This window comes from Lepus europaeus (genome assembly GCF_033115175.1).
Source record: "Lepus europaeus isolate LE1 chromosome 21 unlocalized genomic scaffold, mLepTim1.pri SUPER_21_unloc_7, whole genome shotgun sequence".
Lineage (NCBI taxonomy): Eukaryota > Metazoa > Chordata > Mammalia > Lagomorpha > Leporidae > Lepus > Lepus europaeus.
Window position 1 is genome coordinate 169534 of NW_026909012.1, and position 23766 is coordinate 193299.

General features: G+C 56.3%; 1 protein-coding gene and 1 long non-coding RNA gene across 6 annotated transcripts in view; one reads left to right on the forward strand and one right to left on the reverse strand.

The window, feature by feature from the left end:
- The window catches only part of LOC133754352 (general transcription factor 3C polypeptide 1-like), a 69439-nt gene extending 54348 nt beyond the window's left edge, over positions 1–15091 (forward strand). Inside the window, exons 7-8 of one of the 3 annotated variants that reach the window (XM_062184837.1) lie at positions 6136–6198; positions 14750–15091. In XM_062184837.1, coding sequence (XP_062040821.1) covers positions 6136–6167 — 32 coding nt within the window. In that variant the 3' untranslated portion in view covers positions 6168–6198; positions 14750–15091. Of the gene's footprint in view, positions 1–6135; positions 6199–8598; positions 8683–14749 lie in introns of all 3 variants that reach the window. The other 2 variants (XM_062184836.1, XM_062184834.1) reach the window with 2 other exon arrangements.
- On the reverse strand, positions 9839–15154 carry LOC133754353 (uncharacterized). 3 transcript variants are annotated; one of them, XR_009865222.1, is made up of 3 exons: positions 15073–15154; positions 13099–13199; positions 9839–11307 (listed from the first exon to the last, which is right to left on the reverse strand). It is a non-coding gene; the product is annotated as an uncharacterized LOC133754353 (long non-coding RNA). The 3 variants fall into 3 exon arrangements; XR_009865220.1 differs by having other exon boundaries at positions 9839–11350; XR_009865221.1 differs by having other exon boundaries at positions 9842–10579.
- Between the last annotated feature and the right edge of the window lie 8612 nt (positions 15155–23766).

Sequence of the window (23766 nt, forward strand, 5' to 3'; positions counted from 1 at the left end):
GGAGGGAGTGTGCCCAGCCTGTCCTCTGTGGGGCTCTCAGACCCCTGATGCCATCCAGAAGGGGCTGATGCAGGCACGAGGGAGCCACGCTCCTGCCCAGCTGCAGGTGCGTTTTGTGTTTCAGCCCCGTGGGAGCTGTGGCATGGGTTCTCCCCATCCCTGCTGGGACCAGTCATTGAAGAATGGTTTCCTGCACAGGGGCACTGGCCGCCGTGGTCATTTCCATTATTCTGACCCCAGGGTGAGGTGGGACAGGGGTGTCTGGTGTCTGTGTTCTGGGCAGGTGTCTGTGAGTCCCCTGGAGCATGGGCAAGCTTGCTTCCTCACGGGCGCAGAAGCCCCGTGGGCAGGAAATGGCATTGGGATGGTAGACCCTCAAGGCTGTGGTGGTACAAAACTTCCCCATAGCACTCTGATTTTGTTTGCTCCACCTGAGCCCCAGCTACCATCATGGGTTCTGTGCCTCTGGGAGCCACATACCTGTGGCCTCATTCCCTGTTGACTACCGGCTCTCTGGGGTCCCAGCCCTCCTTGCCAATCCCAGGTTTCCCAGAGGCCTCCTTTGCGTGTGGGGTCTGGGTTGCTTATGGGTGACTCCCCTCCTGACGGGGGAGTGAGCATCAGAATACGATGCTGCCCCCTTTTGGGTTTCCATAGTGACAGGGCCTCTCAGAGAGCATCTGAGGATTCTGCTGACTGCACTGGAGGTCCGTGGGAGGTCCCACTGCACAGCGCCGGCTCCACGGTGCATCTGTCACCTGGCTGGCCCCACTCCTCCCACCTGGGCTTCCCAAGGAGTTCCTGCCTCACTCACGCAAAGCCCCCTCTCACTCCCCAAGCCTTCCCTGTGGCAGTGGACATGCAGCCCCATAGGCACAGGTGTGTGTGTGTGTGCAGTGTGTATACGTGCACAGGTATGTGTGTACACATAGATGTGTGTACATATGCACAGGTGTGTGTATGTGCAGTGCAGGTGTGGGTACGTGTGTATACAAATGTGCATACGTGCAAAGGTGTGTGTACACAAGTGTGTGCAGTGTGTATATGTGTACAGGTGTGTGTGTATGTGCACATGTGCACAGGTGTGTATATGTGCGGTGTGGGCATGCAGTGTGTATACGAGCACAGGTGTGTACATGTGCACACATGTGTTTGTGTATAGGTGCGTGCAGTGTGTATATGTGCACAGGTGTGTATACGTGCGGTGTGGGCATGCAGTGTGTATACGAGCACAGGTGTGTTCATGTGCACACGTGTGTTTGTGTATAGGTGCGTGCAGTGTGTGTATGTGCACAGGTGTGTGTACGTGTGCACAGGTGTGTATATGTGCAGTGTGGGCATGCAGTGTGTATACGAGCACAGGTGTGTATAAGTGCACACGTGTGTTTGTGTATAGGTGCGTGCAGTGTGTGTATGTGCACAGGTGTGTGTACGTGTGCACAGGTGTGTATATGTGCGGTGTGGGCATGCAGTGTGTATACGAGCACAGGTGTGTTCATGTGCACACGTGTGTTTGTGTATAGGTGCGTGCAGTGTGTGTATGTGCACAGGTGTGTGTACATGTGCACAGGTGTGTATATGTGCGGTGTGGGCATGCAGTGTGTATACGAGCACAGGTGTGTACATGTGCACACGTGTGTTTGTGTATAGGTGCGTGCAGTGTGTGTATGTGCACAGGTGTGTGTACGTGTGCACAGGTGTGTATATGTGCAGTGTGGGCATGCATAGTGTGTATACGAGCACAGGTGTGCACATGTGCACAGGGGTGTGTGACATGTGCAGGTGTGTGTGTGTGTGTGCCCGCACACGCACTGGGATACTCTGGTGCAGGCACATCAATGGAACACTTTCTCAACAGAGTCATTTCTGTCCCTGGGAGGAATCCTGGGGCCAGCAGCCAGGACAAGACAGTCGCTTCACTCAGTCACCCTGCGTAGCGGGCTGAGAAGTCGGCCACTGTGCCCATTTTACAGATGAAGAAACTGAGGCTGAGAGCAGTGCAGCAACTCCCCCAGGGTCCCCCGCTGGGGAGGTGTGCCCTGAGCCTCGGGGGCAGCCCTGCTGACCTCACAGCCAGGCCTCTTCCTGCTGCAGCTCTGCCTCCTCAGAGATCCTTTGCTGGGGCTCGGCCTTGAGTTTGCTTCTGTGGTGAGCCTGGCCTGGGATGGCAGAGGCTGGGGGCAACAGCAAAGCCCTGGTTTACAACAGCAATCAGATAGGAGGGACTTCACACAGGTGGTGGAAACAGAATTCAAATAGGAGCTTGAGTGCAAAAACAATTTGGAAATCCATGCATTGTTTTCCAGAAAACACATTTTCTGTGAAATTGTGAAGACCTCTGTGTGCATGAGTTCCAAGCTGTTTTTTATTTTATTTATTTGGAAGGAAGGTGACAGGGTGGGGGGTGTGAAGAGAGAGATCCTTCATTTGCTGGTTCACTCCCCAGGGCTGTGTCAAGCCGAAGCCAGGAGCCAGGTGCTCCATCCGGGTCTCCCATGTTGGAAGCAGAAGCTCAAGTACTTGAGCCATCAGCTGCTGCCTCTCCCTTAGCAGGGAGCTGGACCAGAAGCGGAGCAGCCAGGACACAAATTGGCAGTTGGCATATGGGCATCTCAAGTAGCCGTCTAACCTGCTGAGCCACAAACCTGCCCTTCTGGTGGTCTAATGGGGACACAGGTGATGAACACACACACATAGACACATCTGTTCCCACAGGCGGGGTGAGGGCTGCCGGGACACACATGGCGCCATCAAGGGCATGGGGACGCTGTTTGATAACGGAGGGTTGGGAAAACCTCTGGGAAACCGGACAAGCATGTGCAGTGCCTGAGCCTGGACTGCAAGTGACAGGTGCAGGGAGCTGCGAGGTGGCTATGGGGTCTGGAGTACATGAGGCAGAGGGGTGGGGTGGGGCCAACAGCTTAGGCCTGGCCGCACGTTAGGGTCCCCTGGACCCCAACCCTGGGGGGCACTGGTTGGCCAGAGCTCCCCAGGTGACACAGCAAGGATGGGCCCCTCCTGCCTAAGACCCCCGCAAGCCACGGTGAGGACTCGAGTTTTTGTGTAAGTGCAATGAGAAGTCCTTAGGGCAGGCAGGGGAGTGGTGTGATCCAGTTTACCTTTCTAGGGGGTCCTCTGCCAGCCAGGCTGTGGCAGACGGAAGGGGCATGAAAGTGGAGGCAGGGAGGCCCCAGGAGACCCCGCCCCCGCTGACCGGGCAGTGGCAGCTGGCAAGGGAACCGGGCTTGGCTCTGGTGGTCAGCAGTCGGAAAGCAAAGTGTCACCAGGGGCTGCATTCCTTCTGGAAGCTTCCAGGGTGGGGGTGGGGATCTGTTAACTTACCTTTCCCAACTGCTAGGGGCTGACTGTACTCCGGGCCTTGGGTCCTCTCCTCCATCTACAAAGCCCCTCCATGCACCCCCTGGCTCTGTTACCCCATTTTCTGCTTCCCTCTGACCCTCGCCCTCCTGCCTGGGAAAATCCAAGCTGATCTCCTCCGCTCTCTATCATTAACTTAATCAGATCTCTCTCTCTCTCTCTCTCTCTCTCTCTCTTTCAAGATTTTTTAATTTATTTGAGAGGCAGAGTTACAGAAAGTGAGAGGAAGAGACAGAGTCTTCCGTCCGCTGGTTCATGCCCCAGATGGCCACAATGGCCAGAGCTGAACTGATCCAAAGCCAGGACCTAGGAGCTTCCTCTGGGTCTCCTGCACGGGTGCAGGGGCCTAAGGACATGGGCCATCTTCTACTGCTTTCCCAGGCCATAGCAGAGAACTGGATTGGAAGAGGAGCAGCCAGGACTAGAACTGGCGCCAATATGGGATGCCAGTGCTGAAGGCGGAGGATTAACCTACTGTGCCATGGCACCAGCCCCCTGCGGAGTTCTTTTCACCATGGAAGGCCAAGGATCGCATCTGGGGGAAGCACAGCTTGCCACGGTCAGGGTTATGACTGCAGGGGTGGGTCTGTGATGTGGAGATGTGGGGGAGCTCCCTCAATCCCTAGGGGCCCTCAGGCATCTCCCTGTGTGGGCACAGAGACACCCTGGCCCTCCTCTCCATGCTCAGACACTGTGCCGACTCCTAAGGAGAAAGCCAGCGTGCAGCCTCCAGCCCTGGCCCTAAGGGTCCTCCAGGTGCTGCATGCCCCTCCCTGGGACCCCATGGCAGCTTGGCCTCCATCTGGTCAATCAGATCACCCCCTCCCACCTCAATAGTGTTTTCAGAATGTGCCCATTTCCTGCGGCTGCTGTCCCCAGCGACCCCGAGCTCATGTTGTCAATCACCCTACAGTTCTGCAGGCCATGGGTCTGGTGCAATCTCCAAGCCAAAGTGCTGGCAGGCAGCGCTGGAGGCGGGGTCTTTGCCTCCTGGCTCTGGGAAGCACCCAGCCCCCTGGAGTGCTCAGCCTGCTGTCCTTGTTTCCCTGCTGGCTGTGCACGGGGTGGGGGAGGGGTGCTCTCCGGGCTCCCTGGTGCCCTCACCTTCCTCCATCCTCCAAGCCAGCCCCAGTGGGCGAAGCCCTCGTCCTGCTGTGGCTGTGTCTCCCACTGTCGGGTCAGTCCAGGGGATGTTCTCTGTAGTTCCTGATTTCGTGGGGCCCACTTGGGTATTCTGGAATGATCTTTCCATCTGCAACCCCGGTCACGTCTGCAAGGTCCCTTCTGCCGTGTAGAGTAACACATCCATATCCATAGGTTCCTAGGAGTACAGCGTGGACATTTTTGGAGGGCATTAGAGTGCCATAATAACTATCATGCACTAAGGCTTACTATGCCCCAGAAGGATCCGCCACGGAAGGTGCCCATTTTATAGGTGTCGAAACTGAGGCACAGAGAAGGCAGGTGATGTGAAGGGTTGATTTGCGTTTACCCCCCCCCCCCATTTATATGCTGGAATCTTAGCCCTCAGTGCCTCCAGATGTGGCTTATTTGGACATGGGGTCTTTGCACAAGCGATTGAGTTAAAACCAAGTCATTCCGGGGGCCACCGTTGTGCTGCAGAGGGTTAAGCCGCTGCCTACGACACCTGCATCCCGTATCCGAGAGCCAGTTTGTCCCTGCTGCTCCGCTTCCAATCCAGCTCCCTGCTAAAGCACCAGGGAACGCAGCAGATCATGGCCCAAGTGCTTGGGTCTCTGCCCATCATGGGAGAGCCTAGTGAGCCAATCCAACCCGCAGGCTAGAGCTGCCAAAGCTGGATTCCAATCCTCCTTGGCTCATGGCCGGTTTCCCTCTCTGCCTGGTCTCCAGCTCTCTCCTTTGTGGGTTCTTCGTCTCTGCCCCTCCCTCCAGCTCTCTCAGCCCCCTTCTCCCCCCTGCAGCCTGAGGACCCCTCCCCTGCTCCTCCACCTATGCGCCCCCTTCCCCTCCAGCCCCTGCTCCTCCCAGGGCACCCCCCGCACTGACCGAGGCCCAGCCACACGGGGGTTCTAGGATGCCCAAACTGCCCTCGATGGCTTCCCAGTCTGAGAGAGGAGGCCCGAGCTGCAGGAGGAGCGAAGCTGGGCACTGCCCACCACCCCAAGGCATAGCTGAGGAGCGGGCACTTGGGAGGGCCCTTCCCAGCCCCATCTAGCTTCTCAGATTCCCCAACTCAAGCCGTCACCACTGCGGGCAGCCATGCTTTCTTTTCCCAGCTCTTTCTGGCCGTGCCCCTTCTGGGCGTTCTGACTGGCCCCGCAAACCGGATATGTGACCCGAGCTTCTCCCTCCTGGGACTCTGAGGCAGATCAGGCACTGCAGGGCGGAGTCAGCACAGGGCCTGGCTGGGTACCCAGGCGTGAAGTTGGGCTGCGAGGGGCGCTGCCCCAGCCCCAGATGTCTCTGCTCCTCGGCCCTGCCTATGAGCGCTTCCAGGCCTGCTCAGACCTCGAGTGCCGCCCCACCCTTCAGTTGCCCCAGTGCCCACACGGCCCCTGTGGCTCCTCGGGCAGGGGCTGCTCATGGCTGCTGCAGGGCCTTTGCACCTGACCTGCCTCCTGCCTGGGAGGTTCTGCCCTTGGATCTTCACATGGCCGCCTTGTCCTCACGGAGGACACCTCGTCCGCTGGGGCACTCCATCATGCAGGCTGTGTTGTTTCATTCGGGGTGCACATCACCATCTGCTGCTTATCTGTTTGCTTGTTTACTGTCTAGCTGCCACGTTGGAACGAGAACTTCATGTCTGATTTACTACAGATTCCCCAGAGCCTCCAGCCTGTAAGTGGTGCTGAATGAATGTTTGTTGATTGAATGCAAGAAGGAAGTCAAGGGGTTAGGTAGCATGGAGTTCAGCTGATGTCATTCTCTCATGCAAGACCCCGACTGTTTCTTTTTTTTAAAGAGTGACTTTACTTACCTGAAAGGCGTAGTTACAGGAAGTGGGGGTGAGATCTCCCTTCTGCTGGTTCATGCCCCAGTTGTCCTCAACAGCCAGGGTTAGGCCAGGAGGAAGCCAGGGGACCACCTAGGTCTCCCACATGGGTGGCAGAGGCCCAAAGCACTTGGACCGTGTTCTGCTGCCCTCCCAGGTGCATTAGTCTGGAGCTGGCTGGGAAGGGGAGCAGCCAGGGGTCAAACGGGCATCGCAGGCAGCAACTTAACCTAACCCACTGCACTGGTAACACAGGCCCCAGGACCCTTACTGTTGTCTCAGGCTAAAGGAGGCTGAGTGGGGTGGGGACCGGGCTTCCAGGCTGCAGCAGGTGGTGGCCAGAGCAGGGCCCCTCTGCTTCTGCCTGAGCTGCCCTCGGGTCTCCTTCCAGCAGCCCAGTGCCTGTTCTTGGTCCCGAGGGCCCAGGAGCCTGTGTGTGGCTCTCACAGTCCTGCAGGGAGTGGGGGGCTGTGGCTGGACGAGGCCCCTTGTCTGAAGCCAATTCTCACATTGGATAAGCCGATTGAGGAGACTGTTTCATGGGAGGGTGGTGACTTGCCTTCCGTCTTCCTCTCTCTCTCTCTGGTTTGTTTTTTAAAAGCGCCATTGTATTTATTAGATCTGCCATCACAGGCTGTCCCTTGACGTGCTTCGTGCTGTGAAGAGACAGCGCCTGCCACCAAGCCTCACTCGGCGGCTGACAACATCCTTGCCTGGCGCACACACGCTCACGCGTGCACACAGGCTGTTGTCGAGCACACAGGGGCAGCCCTGGGGGCAAAAGTCCCTGTCTTTTTGCGGAAGACGGATGGGAAATTCTGCTTCCTTGCCAAGAGAAGAGGCTGCGCAGACACGGGCAATCCAGAGTCCCAGGCCCCGGCCTGGTCGAGCACCTGGGGCACCAGCAACTTGGCCTTGAAGCCCTGGAGTTATGCAAACTTCTTTTCCATGCTGGCCAGCCAGTGGAGGGGGTGGAGAGTGGCAGGAAGCCCACAGAGAAAGGAGGTGTGCGGGGAAAGCAAACGCAAAATGCCTGACTAGTTCACTCCATGAGTAATCAACCCTGAACAATTGAGGAACTGACTTGTCACTGCGAGAGTCTCAGTGTGGAGCAGCCGCTGCTGGAAGGCAGGGCCCAGACAGAAGGGCTTGGCAGGGTTTGGAGAGAGGACCCTGGATCTGCAGAACCGAGGCTGGGCTGAGGGCCTGGGAGGCTTGGGGATGTTTTTATGACATTTTCAACCACAAGGGCCAAGGCATCCCCTGGCTAGGGAAGGTGGCGGCCAGGGGAGGCGAGGCGGCCGGAGGGGAGCAATATTTCTCTCCCAACAGTAAACAAGTGCTGAATAAACCCCAGAAATGACACCCAGAGAGCGTCTGTGGGAGGCTCCGGAGCTGCTTGTCTTCAAAGAGTTATTGGTTTTGTTCAGGCTTCATCTGATGCTTGCTTAAAAAAAATTAGGTTTTGTTTCCCCTCTCACCGCAGTCTGGAGGGAAGAATCAGCACCCAGCAGTTGTCTCGTGCCATCATTTAGCCGCCAGTGAACAAACTGACAGCGGCCGGGCTCAGCAAACAGATGGTGGAGTGGCGAGACCCAGCCAACTCCACGCTGCCTCCTGGGGGGGGGGCTGTCCGCTGGGGGGCGCTGTCTCATCCCCAGGCTGCAGGGACCCCAGGCTGTGTCTTCGTGGTGGTCTAGTTTGTGAGTGCATCGTACGCACAGATGTGCAAGAGCAGCGGTCAGGAGCTTGCCTTGCCGGGGTGAGGGTGGGCAGCGCCGTGAGGAAGCTGTTCGGGAAGCCCATATCCCCTAGCTAGGTGCCTCGGTTCGAGTCCCAGCTCTGCTCCCAGCTCCAGCTTCCTGCTAAGGCAGCAAGTGATGGCTCCAGTACTTGGGTCCCTGCCACCCACGTGAGAGATCCTGATGGAGTTCCAGGCTCCTGGCTTCAGCCTGGCCCAGGCCCCTGCTGTTGAGAGCATTTGGGGGAGTGGATGAGAGATTCCTCTCTCTCTGTCTCTCTCCTCTGCCTTTCAAATACATGAAATAAATAAATAGAGAAAGAGAGGGAAGAGAAGAGAGAGAGAGAGAGAGCTGACTCTGCCCCTGGCATGCACGAGCTGGAAGCCCTGGGGCGGGGTCTCCGTTCCTCCGACCTCTGTTTCTGCAGCTGTAAGGTGGGGAAATTCTCGTTGCAGCTATGGCTGCTTTGTGTGACAGTAGCCACTCATTGCTCTGGTTTCCCAGGCTGCTTTGCCCTTGGATTGGCCACTGGACCAGACTGACCAGTTGGGTACAAGAGGAAGAGATAGATGTCACTTCTGGGCTGGGGTGAGTGAGTCTGCAGCATCGCTTTCCTATCTGAGGGACTTTAAGCAATTCTTGGGAAATTGAATGTAAAGATAAGTTTATTATGGTGCAGAAAAAAAAATTGAAATCCATGCATAGAGGGATCTCCAAAAAGTCCATGGGAAATGAGTATTATGAAAAAGCTCTGTGGGTTTCAACATCTTTGCACCAAAATAAATGTCTCTTGGAATTCCATTTCCCACCAACTTTTTGAGGAACCCGTGTGTGGCACAGCTAATGCTACGGAAAGGGCCTGGGTCCCTGAGACACTGAATGGAGGAGAGGCAGGCTGACGAGGCAGCTGACAAAGAAGCCTCCATGACGTGGAGCTGTTTCTCCCAGCAGCCAGTGCGAGCTACCCAAACACATACGGCAGTACTGCCTGCAGAGTTACTGTGGAACATGAAATGAGAAAGGCGGGGCTTCTACAGAAAATGCTTGCTAATGTCAGCTAGGCGGATGAATGTGTTGACTTGTGCAGTCCGCGTCGTGGGCCAGCCATGATGGTTAGCAGTGCTTGTGAAAGCCTACTTGGGGCTGCGCACTGCACCCAGTGCATACTGTAGTCAGATAGAAAGGACTCAATCATTCGCTCCACCAGTGTTTGTTAGACCCTGGTGTGCAGCAGGCATCGTGGTGCATGGTGGGGACGTGCCCAGCATTAGGGTGCCACAGGTTTAGTTACCCAGTCCAGCTCCCCGCTGATGCTCCAGGGAAAGCAGCAGAGGATGGCCCAAGTGCTTGGGGCTCTGTCACCCATGAGGAGACCATGATGGAGTTCTGGGCTCCTGGCTTTGGTCTGGCCCAGGCCTGACTGTTGTGGGTGTTTGGGGAGGGAACTGGCAGACAGAAGATCTTTCTTTGCCCGTCTGTCCGTCTCTCATCTCTATCTCCGCCTTTCAAATAAAAATGAAAATAAATAAGGCCTGGGGTTGTGGCACATTGGGGTAAGCTGCTGCTTGTGATGCCGGCAAGCTGTACTGGGCCCTAGCTACTCTCCTTTCGATCCAGTTGCCTGCCGTGTGCCTGGGAAGCAGGACATAGAGGCCCTAGTACCTGAGTTCTCGCAACCCACTCAGGAGACCAGGATGGAGCTCGTGGCTCCCAGCTTTGGCCTGCCTCAGCCCTGGCTGTTTGCAGCCATTTGGGGAGTGACCGAGCAGATGAAAGATCTCTCTGTCTGTTTCTCTGTCTGTGTCACTCTACCTTCCAAATAAGTAAACACATCTTATAAGATATACAACTGAAGATAGGAAAGAAGGGTTTAGAAAGTCAGTTCTTAACTCTTAAATTGTTTGCAAACTACTGAGAGATATATGAGGGAATTTTAAAAAGTTCATGGGACAAAAACTGGAATTAAAAATGTTTATTTTGGTGCAAAAAAGGTTTTGAAGCCTGTGCATAGTTTTTCCATAACACACATTTTCCATGAACTTTTTGAAGACCCCACGGGTACGGAGACACATAATTCAAATGCCGAGTGACAAGGGTCATGAAGCGGGGTCTTCAGCATCACGGAATCTGCCTGGGAGAATCAGGGAGGACTTCATGGAGGAGGGGGCTGTAGAGGTCAGCCTCGAAGGTTTGGGTAGGAATTGGGCACAGGGATGGATCCGTCTGATGGGAGGCGAGAGGTGCTTCAGTAGTTGGAGCCATGGGCAGCTGTAATGGGTGGAGTGACGTCCCTCTTGTCCACCGTGTCCATATCATAAACACCAGGAGTTGGCACCGTGTTGCTTGCCCGGGGTTGAGAGGGATGCTTTTCAGAGGTGACCACATGGAGGGGTTGAGATGGAGAGGCCGTCCCAGCTGATCCAAATGGGCTCCGTCCTTGTCTCATGGAGAACTTTCCCAGCTGTCGTCAGAGCAAGAGGCGCATCTGTGAAGAAGAGAGATGGGCAGGGGTGGCTTCCAGAGGGGAGGCAGGAAGGCAAAGAATGGGGGTGGCCTGGGGCGGCCAGAAAGGGCAAGGAGGTGGCACGTGCCCTGGAGCGGCCATGTGGGAACAGGGTGGTGCTGAATCCTTGGTGCTGGCCAGTGAGGCGGTAGAGTTTGAAGATGCAAACTTTGTATTGGCAAAGCCATCACGTTGGTGACAAGTTGTTACAGTGGCAGTGGACAGCGGATACAGTGTCTGGTGGGGGAATGTCAGGAGCCCACCCTGGACAGGAGGGGCCCTGGGGGCATTCAGTCCACCACAGCCGAGGGCCTTGGGTTTCAGTAGGGGGCCCCGTCTTTTGTGTAGAGTTAGCATTCGGTATAACTATTCATATTCTGGGTTAATATTCTGAGAGAGAGAGCTGTCTTGTTCATTTTAATGAAGGTGAATCTTCCAAAAATTGAATGTACATTTCTGATTTAATTAATGGAAATTTAGGTTATTTCCAACCCTTTGCTATTAAAATCAGGCTGTGACGAATGATCTTGACCTTGTGTCATTATGCGCACGTGGCAGATGAATTCCAAGAAACGAAACTGCGGTGTCACAGAGAACAGGCACCTGTAGGAGTCTGTGTGTTAAGGCAGGAGCATCCCAGTGGGAAGGCAGGCGACTGGAGGCTCCCGGATGGAAGGTGGCACATCTCAGCTCTGCAGATGTTCCTGCCACTGATGGAGGCAGGGAGGCTGGTGAGAGGCTGGGGCCGTGGAGCTGGAGAGAGAGGTGAGTGTGTGTGCATGCGTGTGCGTGTGTGCATGCGTGTGTGTATGTGTGAGAGAAGGAGTGCGAGAGGGAAAGGGGCAAGGAGAGGCAGGAAGGTGTGCAGGACTGGCCGGCATGGGTGAGTGTAAGCTGATTTTCTGGTGTTGCCTTTATTCTAATCAGCACGAGAGCTGCTTCTTCAGTGGTGCTGGGTTAGAGCACCCATGGGGCTGGGTCCCACGTCTAGGTTCACCTGCCAGGCCTGAGTTCTACTCTCCATTCTGTTCCGTCTGGTCCTTTTGGCTCTGGCTGGGTTAGCTAAGGGACTTTGCTGCTTTCTGGAAGGAGGAAGAGATTGTGCCGTCACTGTCTCTAAGTGGGCGTGTCCAGTATTAGATTTCTTCTAAGGAACACGCTGTGACTGGCGTCTGCCCATCTGAATTGTGCTGCTTGTGTGGTTTTTACATGAAGATGTTACAACCACGAAGCCTCCAATGGCTTAATTTTGGTAGTGTGTTGATGTAGGCTCCATGGTGTTTTTACACCATGAATTGTTTCTATTCTTTACTGAATTTGATCAGGATTCGGCTCCACAGACACATAAACCCCTTAGTCTTATGATAGTGGGTCATGGTTTAACGGTTGGTGGATGACTTGAGGGTGGACAGCTGATCTAATCATGGTGCCTGGGAAATGTTTAGGTGATTGGGGCTTACCCTGGGAGAAGGCAGTTCCCCCAAGAGGCTTGGTTATCGAAACCCTGTGTCTCTCTGCTTCCTGGCTTGCTGTTGGGTCCCTGTCTGCACAGACACCAGCTGAATGGGTCTGTCCGATCTTGTACTGTGAACCTCCAAAAACATAAGCTGAAATAAACCTTCTTCCTTCCTAAGGAGCACCTTGCAGGCATTTTAGTTCAAGTAATGGAAAGCTGACTCACGCCCCCTGGAGCCACCAGGATGTCAGTGTCAGCTGGTTTTTTAAGGGATGGCTCCTGCCTTCCTTATTCTCCTGTCAACAGCCACCTGTGCCTTGGGACCTGAATGGGGGCTCACTGGCTGTGCATTTTCCTGGAAGGCTCCCCGGGAGTGAGTCTCCCCCGAGAGGATCCCCTGTGCCTGTTTCGTCCCTTCCTCTCCCCGAGGACAGGCTGGGGACCAGTGCTGCTTGGGCTGCCTGGTGGTGCCTGTGCTTGGAGAGGCTACAGGAGGATCCTGAATAGAAAATAATACAATTTGAAGTGAGGAACTTTGGCTGCCAACTCCAGGGCAGCCGGCCAGAAGATTCTCTCTCTCTCTCTTCCTGTGTCTGTTTGGGATACTTGTAACTCTAAAAATATCCATGGCTGCTGTGTACACTCGGGCAGGCTGAGCACTGCACGACTCCAGGGAACGTCACTGGTAGAAACCTTGATGTGAGTTGTGCACCCGTGTGGAGTGGGGACCCTGCAAGCTCTTGGCTTGGAATGGAGCCCAGAAGCGGAGAACTCACCCAGCCCTAGCCTCGCCCAGACTTCGGCCATTTTTATGTCACCTTCAGAAATTAATTCCTGTTCTGCTAGGATTGTTTGGTTGTTGTTGCTCCCCATTGACTCATGTTTGCCTTACGTAAGGACGTTTGAGAGGGAAGCTTCATATCGCGATTTGAAGTGGAAAACCAGAACAAGTTGCCATCGAGTAAAGAAACATAGACACATGCATCTTGTGTGTGCGTGCATGTGCACATGTGCACATGTGTACGTAAAGCAGAGATGATCCTACCGAAGTCTAGCTGGCTATGTCGGCCTTTTCTCACCCCTGTTACAATGGGTGCGATGGTAGGGGCAGGCTGGCGCAGAGCTGCAGGTTCTCCTGGAAGTGACCTGCAGGGTTGGGAGGGACAGAACAGTGACTGGCACCCCAGGAAGGCAGTGAGCGTAACTGAACGCCAACAATCCCCCAGGATGATTCCCCCCTCTCCCAACAAGGCACCTGAGGAAACCCTGGCCCATCCCCATGCTCCGCATGGTGGTCCACGCCTTTCCTAGCCTTGCTCCCTTGGGAAGTTGAATGCCACCGAGAGGAGCTTTTCTGAGGCTGGGCTGTTCTTCGATTGCTTGGACAGGTCTGTCGGGTTTGGTGCTGCCTCCTGGGTCCAAGCAGAATCAATGGCTTCCTTTCTATAAACTCTGAAATAAAGCATGAGGGCCCTGGAGCTAGAGGGCCTGCCTCCATCACATACTATGTCTGTGCTCTCTAGTAAAATCCTTAACCTCCTCGCACCTCAGTTTCTCCTTTCGTGCAATGGGAATAATAATAGTAGGTCCTGCACCTGCTGTGAGAATTAGACCAGCGAATGCACATGGAACTCGGGAACAGCACTGGGTCCATGGTACGCTCTTGGTCTCGGCCACTATTAGCGTTTTTGTAGCCAGGAATTGTGGGGCCCTTACCCTAGATCACGAGACTCAGGACTTGGCTGCCAGCTTCAGCTTGATGCCTGACGGGTGAGCTCTGAACACGCAGGCCTCCCTGCTGTTTGGCTTCTCCACCAGAAATGAGGGCGGTGCCTAATGATCGCCACTCCCTCCACCACCTGTAGCAGAGCTGGGGCGGGGGTCCCCCAGGAAAAGAGCAGGGAGGCATTGCTGGCCGTCATCTCACAGCGTCGCCGGAGTAGATCTGAGAAGGACTAGACAAGGGCCCCCGCTGTCCTCTCTCCTTGTAATTGCAGAAAGTGCTTTCGCAGAGTGAGGCTGGACGGCTCGGGAGGGATCCCTGAGAGTGACAGAAAGGGGTGGAGAGGCGGGTGCTGGCCAAGACGCTGCCTCGGAGCCTCCCATGTTGGTGTCCAGCTTCTGAGTCCAGCTCCCTGCCCGTGTGCACCCTGGGAGGCAGCAGATGACGGCCCAAGCACTTGGGTCACTGCCACCCGCGAGGGAGACTCTGATGGAGCTGCAGGTCCCTGGCTTTAGCCTGGCCCAGCCCTGGCTGTTGTGACCATCTGGGGAGCAAATCAGCAGATGCAAGACCTCTCTCTGTCTCCCTCTCTCTCTCAGCCTTTCAAATAAATAAATAAATAAATGGTTTTTTAAAAAAGAGCAGAAATAAGACTGAGATATTGGAGAAAGAGATTTGCCTTGCTGTAACCAAACCCAACATATGGGTGGCATAAAAAAAATCACAATATCCTTTATTTATTATGCCTCCTTAAAAGACGATGATAATAATAGTCAATGCATACTGAGTCTTTACCATTTATTAAGTGTGAAGGGAACCCCAAAATCTTCATGGAAAATGGCATTAAAGGAGCAGATCATTTTGAAATCAGTGCATACAAGGGATCATGAGAAAGTTCACTGAAAATGCATATTATAAATAAAATTGTGTGTAGATTTCAATGCTTTTTTTTTTTTTTTTTGCACCAAAAAAGAGAAGAGAAACGAGCCCTACTGTCATCTGAGCCAGCAACAGTCCCCTTGGCTTAACTTCCCGGCGTGAGCCAACTGGAAGGGAGACACGGCCACACTCCCTCCAAGGCTTGGGACGGCGCCCGCGAGTACTCGCCAGACATTTGCCACCTGGAGTTTCAGGCGCCTCAGGAAGCATCCGGGAGTCTTCCTTCCATAGTCAACAGGGACCTGATGGACAACTCCACCCTGGAAGCGCAACTCAAAACAGCGTTGCAAGCCGAAGCCCTCCTGCTAGAACCAGCGACGCCACAGGCAACGAAATGCCACGGAAAACAGAACTCACTTTGAGAAGCGGGGTTAAATTCCAGCACGACGAGGGTGTCCGGGCCCTGCGGGGGACGTCCACCTGCCTCCCGGTCCTCAGGAGCATCCTTGTCCCCAGTGGACAGAGGGCAGTCACCTCCAGGACAGCCCTCGGGCTCAGGCTCGGGCTCAGAGGTGACGTCTTCTTCGATAGAGTCATAGTTGTCACTGGGACAATCCCCCTGTCTCCTCTGTGCGTTTGCACTGAGTTCCAGGCTTCTTCTCAGCTCCTGCCAAAAGCCAGGAAGAGAGATGCACAGTGAGATAAGGCACTTGGCGGGCCGTTCTTCTGAAAGTCATTTGAACCTGCGGGGCCCTGCGGGGGACGTCCACCTGCCTCCCGGTCCTCAGGAGCATCCTTGTCCCCAGTGGACAGAGGGCAGTCACCTCCAGGACAGCCCTCGGGCTCAGGCTCGGGCTCAGAGGTGACGTCTTCTTCGATAGAGTCATAGTTGTCACTGGGACAATCCCCCTGTCTCCTCTGTGCGTTTGCACTGAGTTCCAGGCTTCTTCTCAGCTCCTGCCAAAAGCCAGGAAGAGAGATGCACAGTGAGATAAGGCACTTGGCGGGCCGTTCTTCTGAAAGTCATTTGAACCTGCGGGGCCCTGCGGGGGACGTCCACCTGCCTCCCGGTCCTCAGGAGCATCCTTGTCCCCAGTGGACAGAGGGCAGTCACCTCCAGGACAGCCCTCGGGCTCAGGCTCGGGCTCAGAGGTGACGTCTTCTTCGATAGAGTCATAGTTGTCACTGGGACAATCCCCCTGTCTCCTCTGTGCGTTTGCACTGAGTTCCAGGCTTCTTCTCAGCTCCTGCCAAAAGCCAGGAAGAGAGATGCACAGTGAGATAAGGCACTTGGCGGGCCGTTCTTCTGAAAGTCATTTGAACCTGCGGGGCCCTGCGGGGGACGTCCACCTGCCTCCCGGTCCTCAGGAGCATCCTTGTCCCCAGTGGACAGAGGGCAGTCACCTCCAGGACAGCCCTCGGGCTCAGGCTCGGGCTCAGAGGTGACGTCTTCTTCGATAGACTCATAGTCATCACTGGGACAATCCCCCTGTCTCCTCTGTGCGTTTGCACTGAGTTCCAGGCTTCTTCTCAGCTCCTGCCAAAAGCCAGGAAGAGAGATGCACAGTGAGATAAGGCACTTGGCGGGCCGTTCTTCTGAAAGTCATTTGAACCTGCGGGGCCCTGCGGGGGACGTCCACCTGCCTCCCGGTCCTCAGGAGCATCCTTGTCCCCAGTGGACAGAGGGCAGTCACCTCCAGGACAGCCCTCGGGCTCAGGCTCGGGCTCAGAGGTGACGTCTTCTTCGATAGACTCATAGTCATCACTGGGACAATCCCCCTGTCTCCTCTGTGCGTTTGCACTGAGTTCCAGGCTTCTTCTCAGCTCCTGCCAAAAGCCAGGAAGAGAGATGCACAGTGAGATAAGGCACTTGGCGGGCCGTTCTTCTGAAAGTCATTTGAACCTGCGGGGCCCTGCGGGGGACGTCCACCTGCCTCCCGGTCCTCAGGAGCATCCTTGTCCCCAGTGGACAGAGGGCAGTCACCTCCAGGACAGCCCTCGGGCTCAGGCTCGGGCTCAGAGGTGACGTCTTCTTCGATAGAATCATAGTCATTGCTGGGACAATCCCCCTGTCTCCTCTGTGCGTTTGCACTGAGTTCCAGGCTTCTTCTCAGCTCCTGCCAAAAGCCAGGAAGAGAGATGCACAGTGAGATAAGGCACTTGGCGGGCCGTTCTTCTGAAAGTCATTTGAACCTGCGGGGCCCTGCGGGGGACGTCCACCTGCCTCCCGGTCCTCAGGAGCATCCTTGTCCCCAGTGGACAGAGGGCAGTCACCTCCAGGACAGCCCTCGGGCTCAGGCTCGGGCTCAGAGGTGATGTCTTCTTCGATAGAGTCATAGTCATCACTGGGACAATCCCCCTGTCTCCTCTGTGCGTTTGCACTGAGTTCCAGGCTTCTTCTCAGCTCCTGCCAAAAGCCAGGAAGAGAGATGCACAGTGAGATAAGGCACTTGGCGGGCCGTTCTTCTGAAAGTCATTTGAACCTGCGGGGCCCTGCGGGGGACGTCCACCTGCCTCCCGGTCCTCAGGAGCATCCTTGTCCCCAGTGGACAGAGGGCAGTCACCTCCAGGACAGCCCTCGGGCTCAGAGGTGACGTCTTCTTCGATAGAATCATAGTCATTGCTGGGACAATCCCCCTGTCTCCTCTGTGCGTTTGCACTGAGTTCCAGGCTTCTTCTCAGCTCCTGCCAAAAGCCAGGAAGAGAGATGCACAGTGAGATAAGGCACTTGGCGGGCCGTTCTTCTGAAAGTCATTTGAACCTGCGGGGCCCTGCGGGGGACGTCCACCTGCCTCCCGGTCCTCAGGAGCATCCTTGTCCCCAGTGGACAGAGGGCAGTCACCTCCAGGACAGCCCTCGGGCTCAGGCTCGGGCTCAGAGGTGATGTCTTCTTCGATAGAGTCATAGTCGTCGCTGGGACAATCCCCCTGTCTCCTCTGTGCGTTTGCACTGAGTTCCAGGCTTCTTCTCAGCTCCTGCCAAAAGCCAGGAAGAGAGATGCACAGTGAGATAAGGCACTTGGCGGGCCGTTCTTCTGAAAGTCATTTGAACCTGCGGGGCCCTGCGGGGGACGTCCACCTGCCTCCCGGTCCTCAGGAGCATCCTTGTCCCCAGTGGACAGAGGGCAGTCACCTCCAGGACAGCCCTCGGGCTCAGGCTCGGGCTCAGAGGTGACGTCTTCTTCGATAGAGTCATAGTCGTCGCTGGGACAATCCCCCTGTCTCCTCTGTGCGTTTGCACTGAGTTCCAGGCTTCTTCTCAGCTCCTGCCAAAAGCCAGGAAGAGAGATGCACAGTGAGATAAGGCACTTGGCGGGCCGTTCTTCTGAAAGTCATTTGAACCTGCGGGGCCCTGCGGGGGACGTCCACCTGCCTCCCGGTCCTCAGGAGCATCCTTGTCCCCAGTGGACAGAGGGCAGTCACCTCCAGGACAGCCCTCGGGCTCAGGCTCGGGCTCAGAGGTGATGTCTTCTTCGATAGAGTCATAGTCGTCGCTGGGACAATCCCCCTGTCTCCTCTGTGCGTTTGCACTGAGTTCCAGGCTTCTTCTCAGCTCCTGCCAAAAGCCAGGAAGAGAGATGCACAGTGAGATAAGGCACTTGGCGGGCCGTTCTTCTGAAAGTCATTTGAACCTGCGGGGCCCTGCGGGGGACGTCCACCTGCCTCCCGGTCCTCAGGAGCATCCTTGTCCCCAGTGGACAGAGGGCAGTCACCTCCAGGACAGCCCTCGGGCTCAGGCTCGGGCTCAGAGGTGATGTCTTCTTCGATAGAATCATAGTCATTGCTGGGACAATCCCCCTGTCTCCTCTGTGCGTTTGCACTGAGTTCCAGGCTTCTTCTCAGCTCCTGCCAAAAGCCAGGAAGAGAGATGCACAGTGAGATAAGGCACTTGGCGGGCCGTTCTTCTGAAAGTCATTTGAACCTGCGGGGCCCTGCGGGGGACGTCCACCTGCCTCCCGGTCCTCAGGAGCATCCTTGTCCCCAGTGGACAGAGGGCAGTCACCTCCAGGACAGCCCTCGGGCTCAGGCTCGGGCTCAGAGGTGACGTCTTCTTCGATAGAATCATAGTCATTGCTGGGACAATCCCCCTGTCTCCTCTGTGCGTTTGCACTGAGTTCCAGGCTTCTTCTCAGCTCCTGCCAAAAGCCAGGAAGAGAGATGCACAGTGAGATAAGGCACTTGGCGGGCCGTTCTTCTGAAAGTCATTTGAACCTGCGGGGCCCTGCGGGGGACGTCCACCTGCCTCCCGGTCCTCAGGAGCATCCTTGTCCCCAGTGGACAGAGGGCAGTCACCTCCAGGACAGCCCTCGGGCTCAGGCTCGGGCTCAGAGGTGACGTCTTCTTCGATAGACTCATAGTCATCACTGGGACAATCCCCCTGTCTCCTCTGTGCGTTTGCACTGAGTTCCAGGCTTCTTCTCAGCTCCTGCCAAAAGCCAGGAAGAGAGATGCACAGTGAGATAAGGCACTTGGCGGGCCGTTCTTCTGAAAGTCATTTGAACCTGCGGGGCCCTGCGGGGGACGTCCACCTGCCTCCCGGTCCTCAGGAGCATCCTTGTCCCCAGTGGACAGAGGGCAGTCACCTCCAGGACAGCCCTCGGGCTCAGGCTCGGGCTCAGAGGTGACGTCTTCTTCGATAGACTCATAGTCATCACTGGGACAATCCCCCTGTCTCCTCTGTGCGTTTGCACTGAGTTCCAGGCTTCTTCTCAGCTCCTGCCAAAAGCCAGGAAGAGAGATGCACAGTGAGATAAGGCACTTGGCGGGCCGTTCTTCTGAAAGTCATTTGAACCTGCGGGGCCCTGCGGGGGACGTCCACCTGCCTCCCGGTCCTCAGGAGCATCCTTGTCCCCAGTGGACAGAGGGCAGTCACCTCCAGGACAGCCCTCGGGCTCAGGCTCGGGCTCAGAGGTGACGTCTTCTTCGATAGACTCATAGTCATCACTGGGACAATCCCCCTGTCTCCTCTGTGCGTTTGCACTGAGTTCCAGGCTTCTTCTCAGCTCCTGCCAAAAGCCAGGAAGAGAGATGCACAGTGAGATAAGGCACTTGGCGGGCCGTTCTTCTGAAAGTCATTTGAACCTGCGGGGCCCTGCGGGGGACGTCCACCTGCCTCCCGGTCCTCAGGAGCATCCTTGTCCCCAGTGGACAGAGGGCAGTCACCTCCAGGACAGCCCTCGGGCTCAGGCTCGGGCTCAGAGGTGATGTCTTCTTCGATAGAATCATAGTCATTGCTGGGACAATCCCCCTGTCTCCTCTGTGCGTTTGCACTGAGTTCCAGGCTTCTTCTCAGCTCCTGCCAAAAGCCAGGAAGAGAGATGCACAGTGAGATAAGGCACTTGGCGGGCCGTTCTTCTGAAAGTCATTTGAACCTGCGGGGCCCTGCGGGGGACGTCCACCTGCCTCCCGGTCCTCAGGAGCATCCTTGTCCCCAGTGGACAGAGGGCAGTCACCTCCAGGACAGCCCTCGGGCTCAGGCTCGGGCTCAGAGGTGATGTCTTCTTCGATAGAATCATAGTCATTGCTGGGACAATCCCCCTGTCTCCTCTGTGCGTTTGCACTGAGTTCCAGGCTTCTTCTCAGCTCCTGCCAAAAGCCAGGAAGAGAGATGCACAGTGAGATAAGGCACTTGGCGGGCCGTTCTTCTGAAAGTCATTTGAACCTGCGGGGCCCTGCGGGGGACGTCCACCTGCCTCCCGGTCCTCAGGAGCATCCTTGTCCCCAGTGGACAGAGGGCAGTCACCTCCAGGACAGCCCTCGGGCTCAGGCTCGGGCTCAGAGGTGACGTCTTCTTCGATAGAATCATAGTCATTGCTGGGACAATCCCCCTGTCTCCTCTGTGCGTTTGCACTGAGTTCCAGGCTTCTTCTCAGCTCCTGCCAAAAGCCAGGAAGAGAGATGCACAGTGAGATAAGGCACTTGGCGGGCCGTTCTTCTGAAAGTCATTTGAACCTGCGGGGCCCTGCGGGGGACGTCCACCTGCCTCCCGGTCCTCAGGAGCATCCTTGTCCCCAGTGGACAGAGGGCAGTCACCTCCAGGACAGCCCTCGGGCTCAGGCTCGGGCTCAGAGGTGACGTCTTCTTCGATAGACTCATAGTCATCACTGGGACAATCCCCCTGTCTCCTCTGTGCATTTGCACTGAGTTCCAGGCTTCTTCTCAGCTCCTGCCAAAAGCCAGGAAGAGAGATGCACAGTGAGATAAGGCACTTGGCGGGCCGTTCTTCTGAAAGTCATTTGAACCTGCGGGGCCCTGCGGGGGACGTCCACCTGCCTCCCGGTCCTCAGGAGCATCCTTGTCCCCAGTGGACAGAGGGCAGTCACCTCCAGGACAGCCCTCGGGCTCAGGCTCGGGCTCAGAGGTGACGTCTTCTTCGATAGACTCATAGTCATCACTGGGACAATCCCCCTGTCTCCTCTGTGCGTTTGCACTGAGTTCCAGGCTTCTTCTCAGCTCCTGCCAAAAGCCAGGAAGAGAGATGCACAGTGAGATAAGGCACTTGGCGGGCCGTTCTTCTGAAAGTCATTTGAACCTGCGGGGCCCTGCGGGGGACGTCCACCTGCCTCCCGGTCCTCAGGAGCATCCTTGTCCCCAGTGGACAGAGGGCAGTCACCTCCAGGACAGCCCTCGGGCTCAGGCTCGGGCTCAGAGGTGACGTCTTCTTCGATAGAGTCATAGTCGTCGCTGGGACAATCCCCCTGTCTCCTCTGTGCGTTTGCACTGAGTTCCAGGCTTCTTCTCAGCTCCTGCCAAAAGCCAGGAAGAGAGATGCACAGTGAGATAAGGCACTTGGCGGGCCGTTCTTCTGAAAGTCATTTGAACCTGCGGGGCCCTGCGGGGGACGTCCACCTGCCTCCCGGTCCTCAGGAGCATCCTTGTCCCCAGTGGACAGAGGGCAGTCACCTCCAGGACAGCCCTCGGGCTCAGGCTCGGGCTCAGAGGTGACGTCTTCTTCGATAGAGTCATAGTCGTCGCTGGGACAATCCCCCTGTCTCCTCTGTGCGTTTGCACTGAGTTCCAGGCTTCTTCTCAGCTCCTGCCAAAAGCCAGGAAGAGAGATGCACAGTGAGATAAGGCACTTGGCGGGCCGTTCTTCTGAAAGTCATTTGAACCTGCGGGGCCCTGCGGGGGACGTCCACCTGCCTCCCGGTCCTCAGGAGCATCCTTGTCCCCAGTGGACAGAGGGCAGTCACCTCCAGGACAGCCCTCGGGCTCAGGCTCGGGCTCAGAGGTGACGTCTTCTTCGATAGAATCATAGTCATTGCTGGGACAATCCCCCTGTCTCCTCTGTGCGTTTGCACTGAGTTCCAGGCTTCTTCTCAGCTCCTGCCAAAAGCCAGGAAGAGAGATGCACAGTGAGATAAGGCACTTGGCGGGCCGTTCTTCTGAAAGTCATTTGAACCTGCGGGGCCCTGCGGGGGACGTCCACCTGCCTCCCGGTCCTCAGGAGCATCCTTGTCCCCAGTGGACAGAGGGCAGTCACCTCCAGGACAGCCCTCGGGCTCAGGCTCGGGCTCAGAGGTGATGTCTTCTTCGATAGAGTCATAGTCGTCGCTGGGACAATCCCCCTGTCTCCTCTGTGCGTTTGCACTGAGTTCCAGGCTTCTTCTCAGCTCCTGCCAAAAGCCAGGAAGAGAGATGCACAGTGAGATAAGGCACTTGGCGGGCCGTTCTTCTGAAAGTCATTTGAACCTGCGGGGCCCTGCGGGGGACGTCCACCTGCCTCCCGGTCCTCAGGAGCATCCTTGTCCCCAGTGGACAGAGGGCAGTCACCTCCAGGACAGCCCTCGGGCTCAGGCTCGGGCTCAGAGGTGATGTCTTCTTCGATAGAGTCATAGTCGTCGCTGGGACAATCCCCCTGTCTCCTCTGTGCGTTTGCACTGAGTTCCAGGCTTCTTCTCAGCTCCTGCCAAAAGCCAGGAAGAGAGATGCACAGTGAGATAAGGCACTTGGCGGGCCGTTCTTCTGAAAGTCATTTGAACCTGCGGGGCCCTGCGGGGGACGTCCACCTGCCTCCCGGTCCTCAGGAGCATCCTTGTCCCCAGTGGACAGAGGGCAGTCACCTCCAGGACAGCCCTCGGGCTCAGGCTCGGGCTCAGAGGTGACGTCTTCTTCGATAGAATCATAGTCATTGCTGGGACAATCCCCCTGTCTCCTCTGTGCGTTTGCACTGAGTTCCAGGCTTCTTCTCAGCTCCTGCCAAAAGCCAGGAAGAGAGATGCACAGTGAGATAAGGCACTTGGCGGGCCGTTCTTCTGAAAGTCATTTGAACCTGCGGGGCCCTGCGGGGGACGTCCACCTGCCTCCCGGTCCTCAGGAGCATCCTTGTCCCCAGTGGACAGAGGGCAGTCACCTCCAGGACAGCCCTCGGGCTCAGGCTCGGGCTCAGAGGTGACGTCTTCTTCGATAGACTCATAGTCATTGCTGGGACAATCCCCCTGTCTCCTCTGTGCGTTTGCACTGAGTTCCAGGCTTCTTCTCAGCTCCTGCCAAAAGCCAGGAAGAGAGATGCACAGTGAGATAAGGCACTTGGCGGGCCGTTCTTCTGAAAGTCATTTGAACCTGCGGGGCCCTGCGGGGGACGTCCACCTGCCTCCCGGTCCTCAGGAGCATCCTTGTCCCCAGTGGACAGAGGGCAGTCACCTCCAGGACAGCCCTCGGGCTCAGGCTCGGGCTCAGAGGTGACGTCTTCTTCGATAGAATCATAGTCATTGCTGGGACAATCCCCCTGTCTCCTCTGTGCGTTTGCACTGAGTTCCAGGCTTCTTCTCAGCTCCTGCCAAAAGCCAGGAAGAGAGATGCACAGTGAGATAAGGCACTTGGCGGGCCGTTCTTCTGAAAGTCCTTTGAACCTGCGGGGCCCTGCGGGGGACGTCCACCTGCCTCCCGGTCCTCAGGAGCATCCTTGTCCCCAGTGGACAGAGGGCAGTCACCTCCAGGACAGCCCTCGGGCTCAGGCTCGGGCTCAGAGGTGACGTCTTCTTCGATAGACTCATAGTCATCACTGGGACAATCCCCCTGTCTCCTCTGTGCGTTTGCACTGAGTTCCAGGCTTCTTCTCAGCTCCTGCCAAAAGCCAGGAAGAGAGATGCACAGTGAGATAAGGCACTTG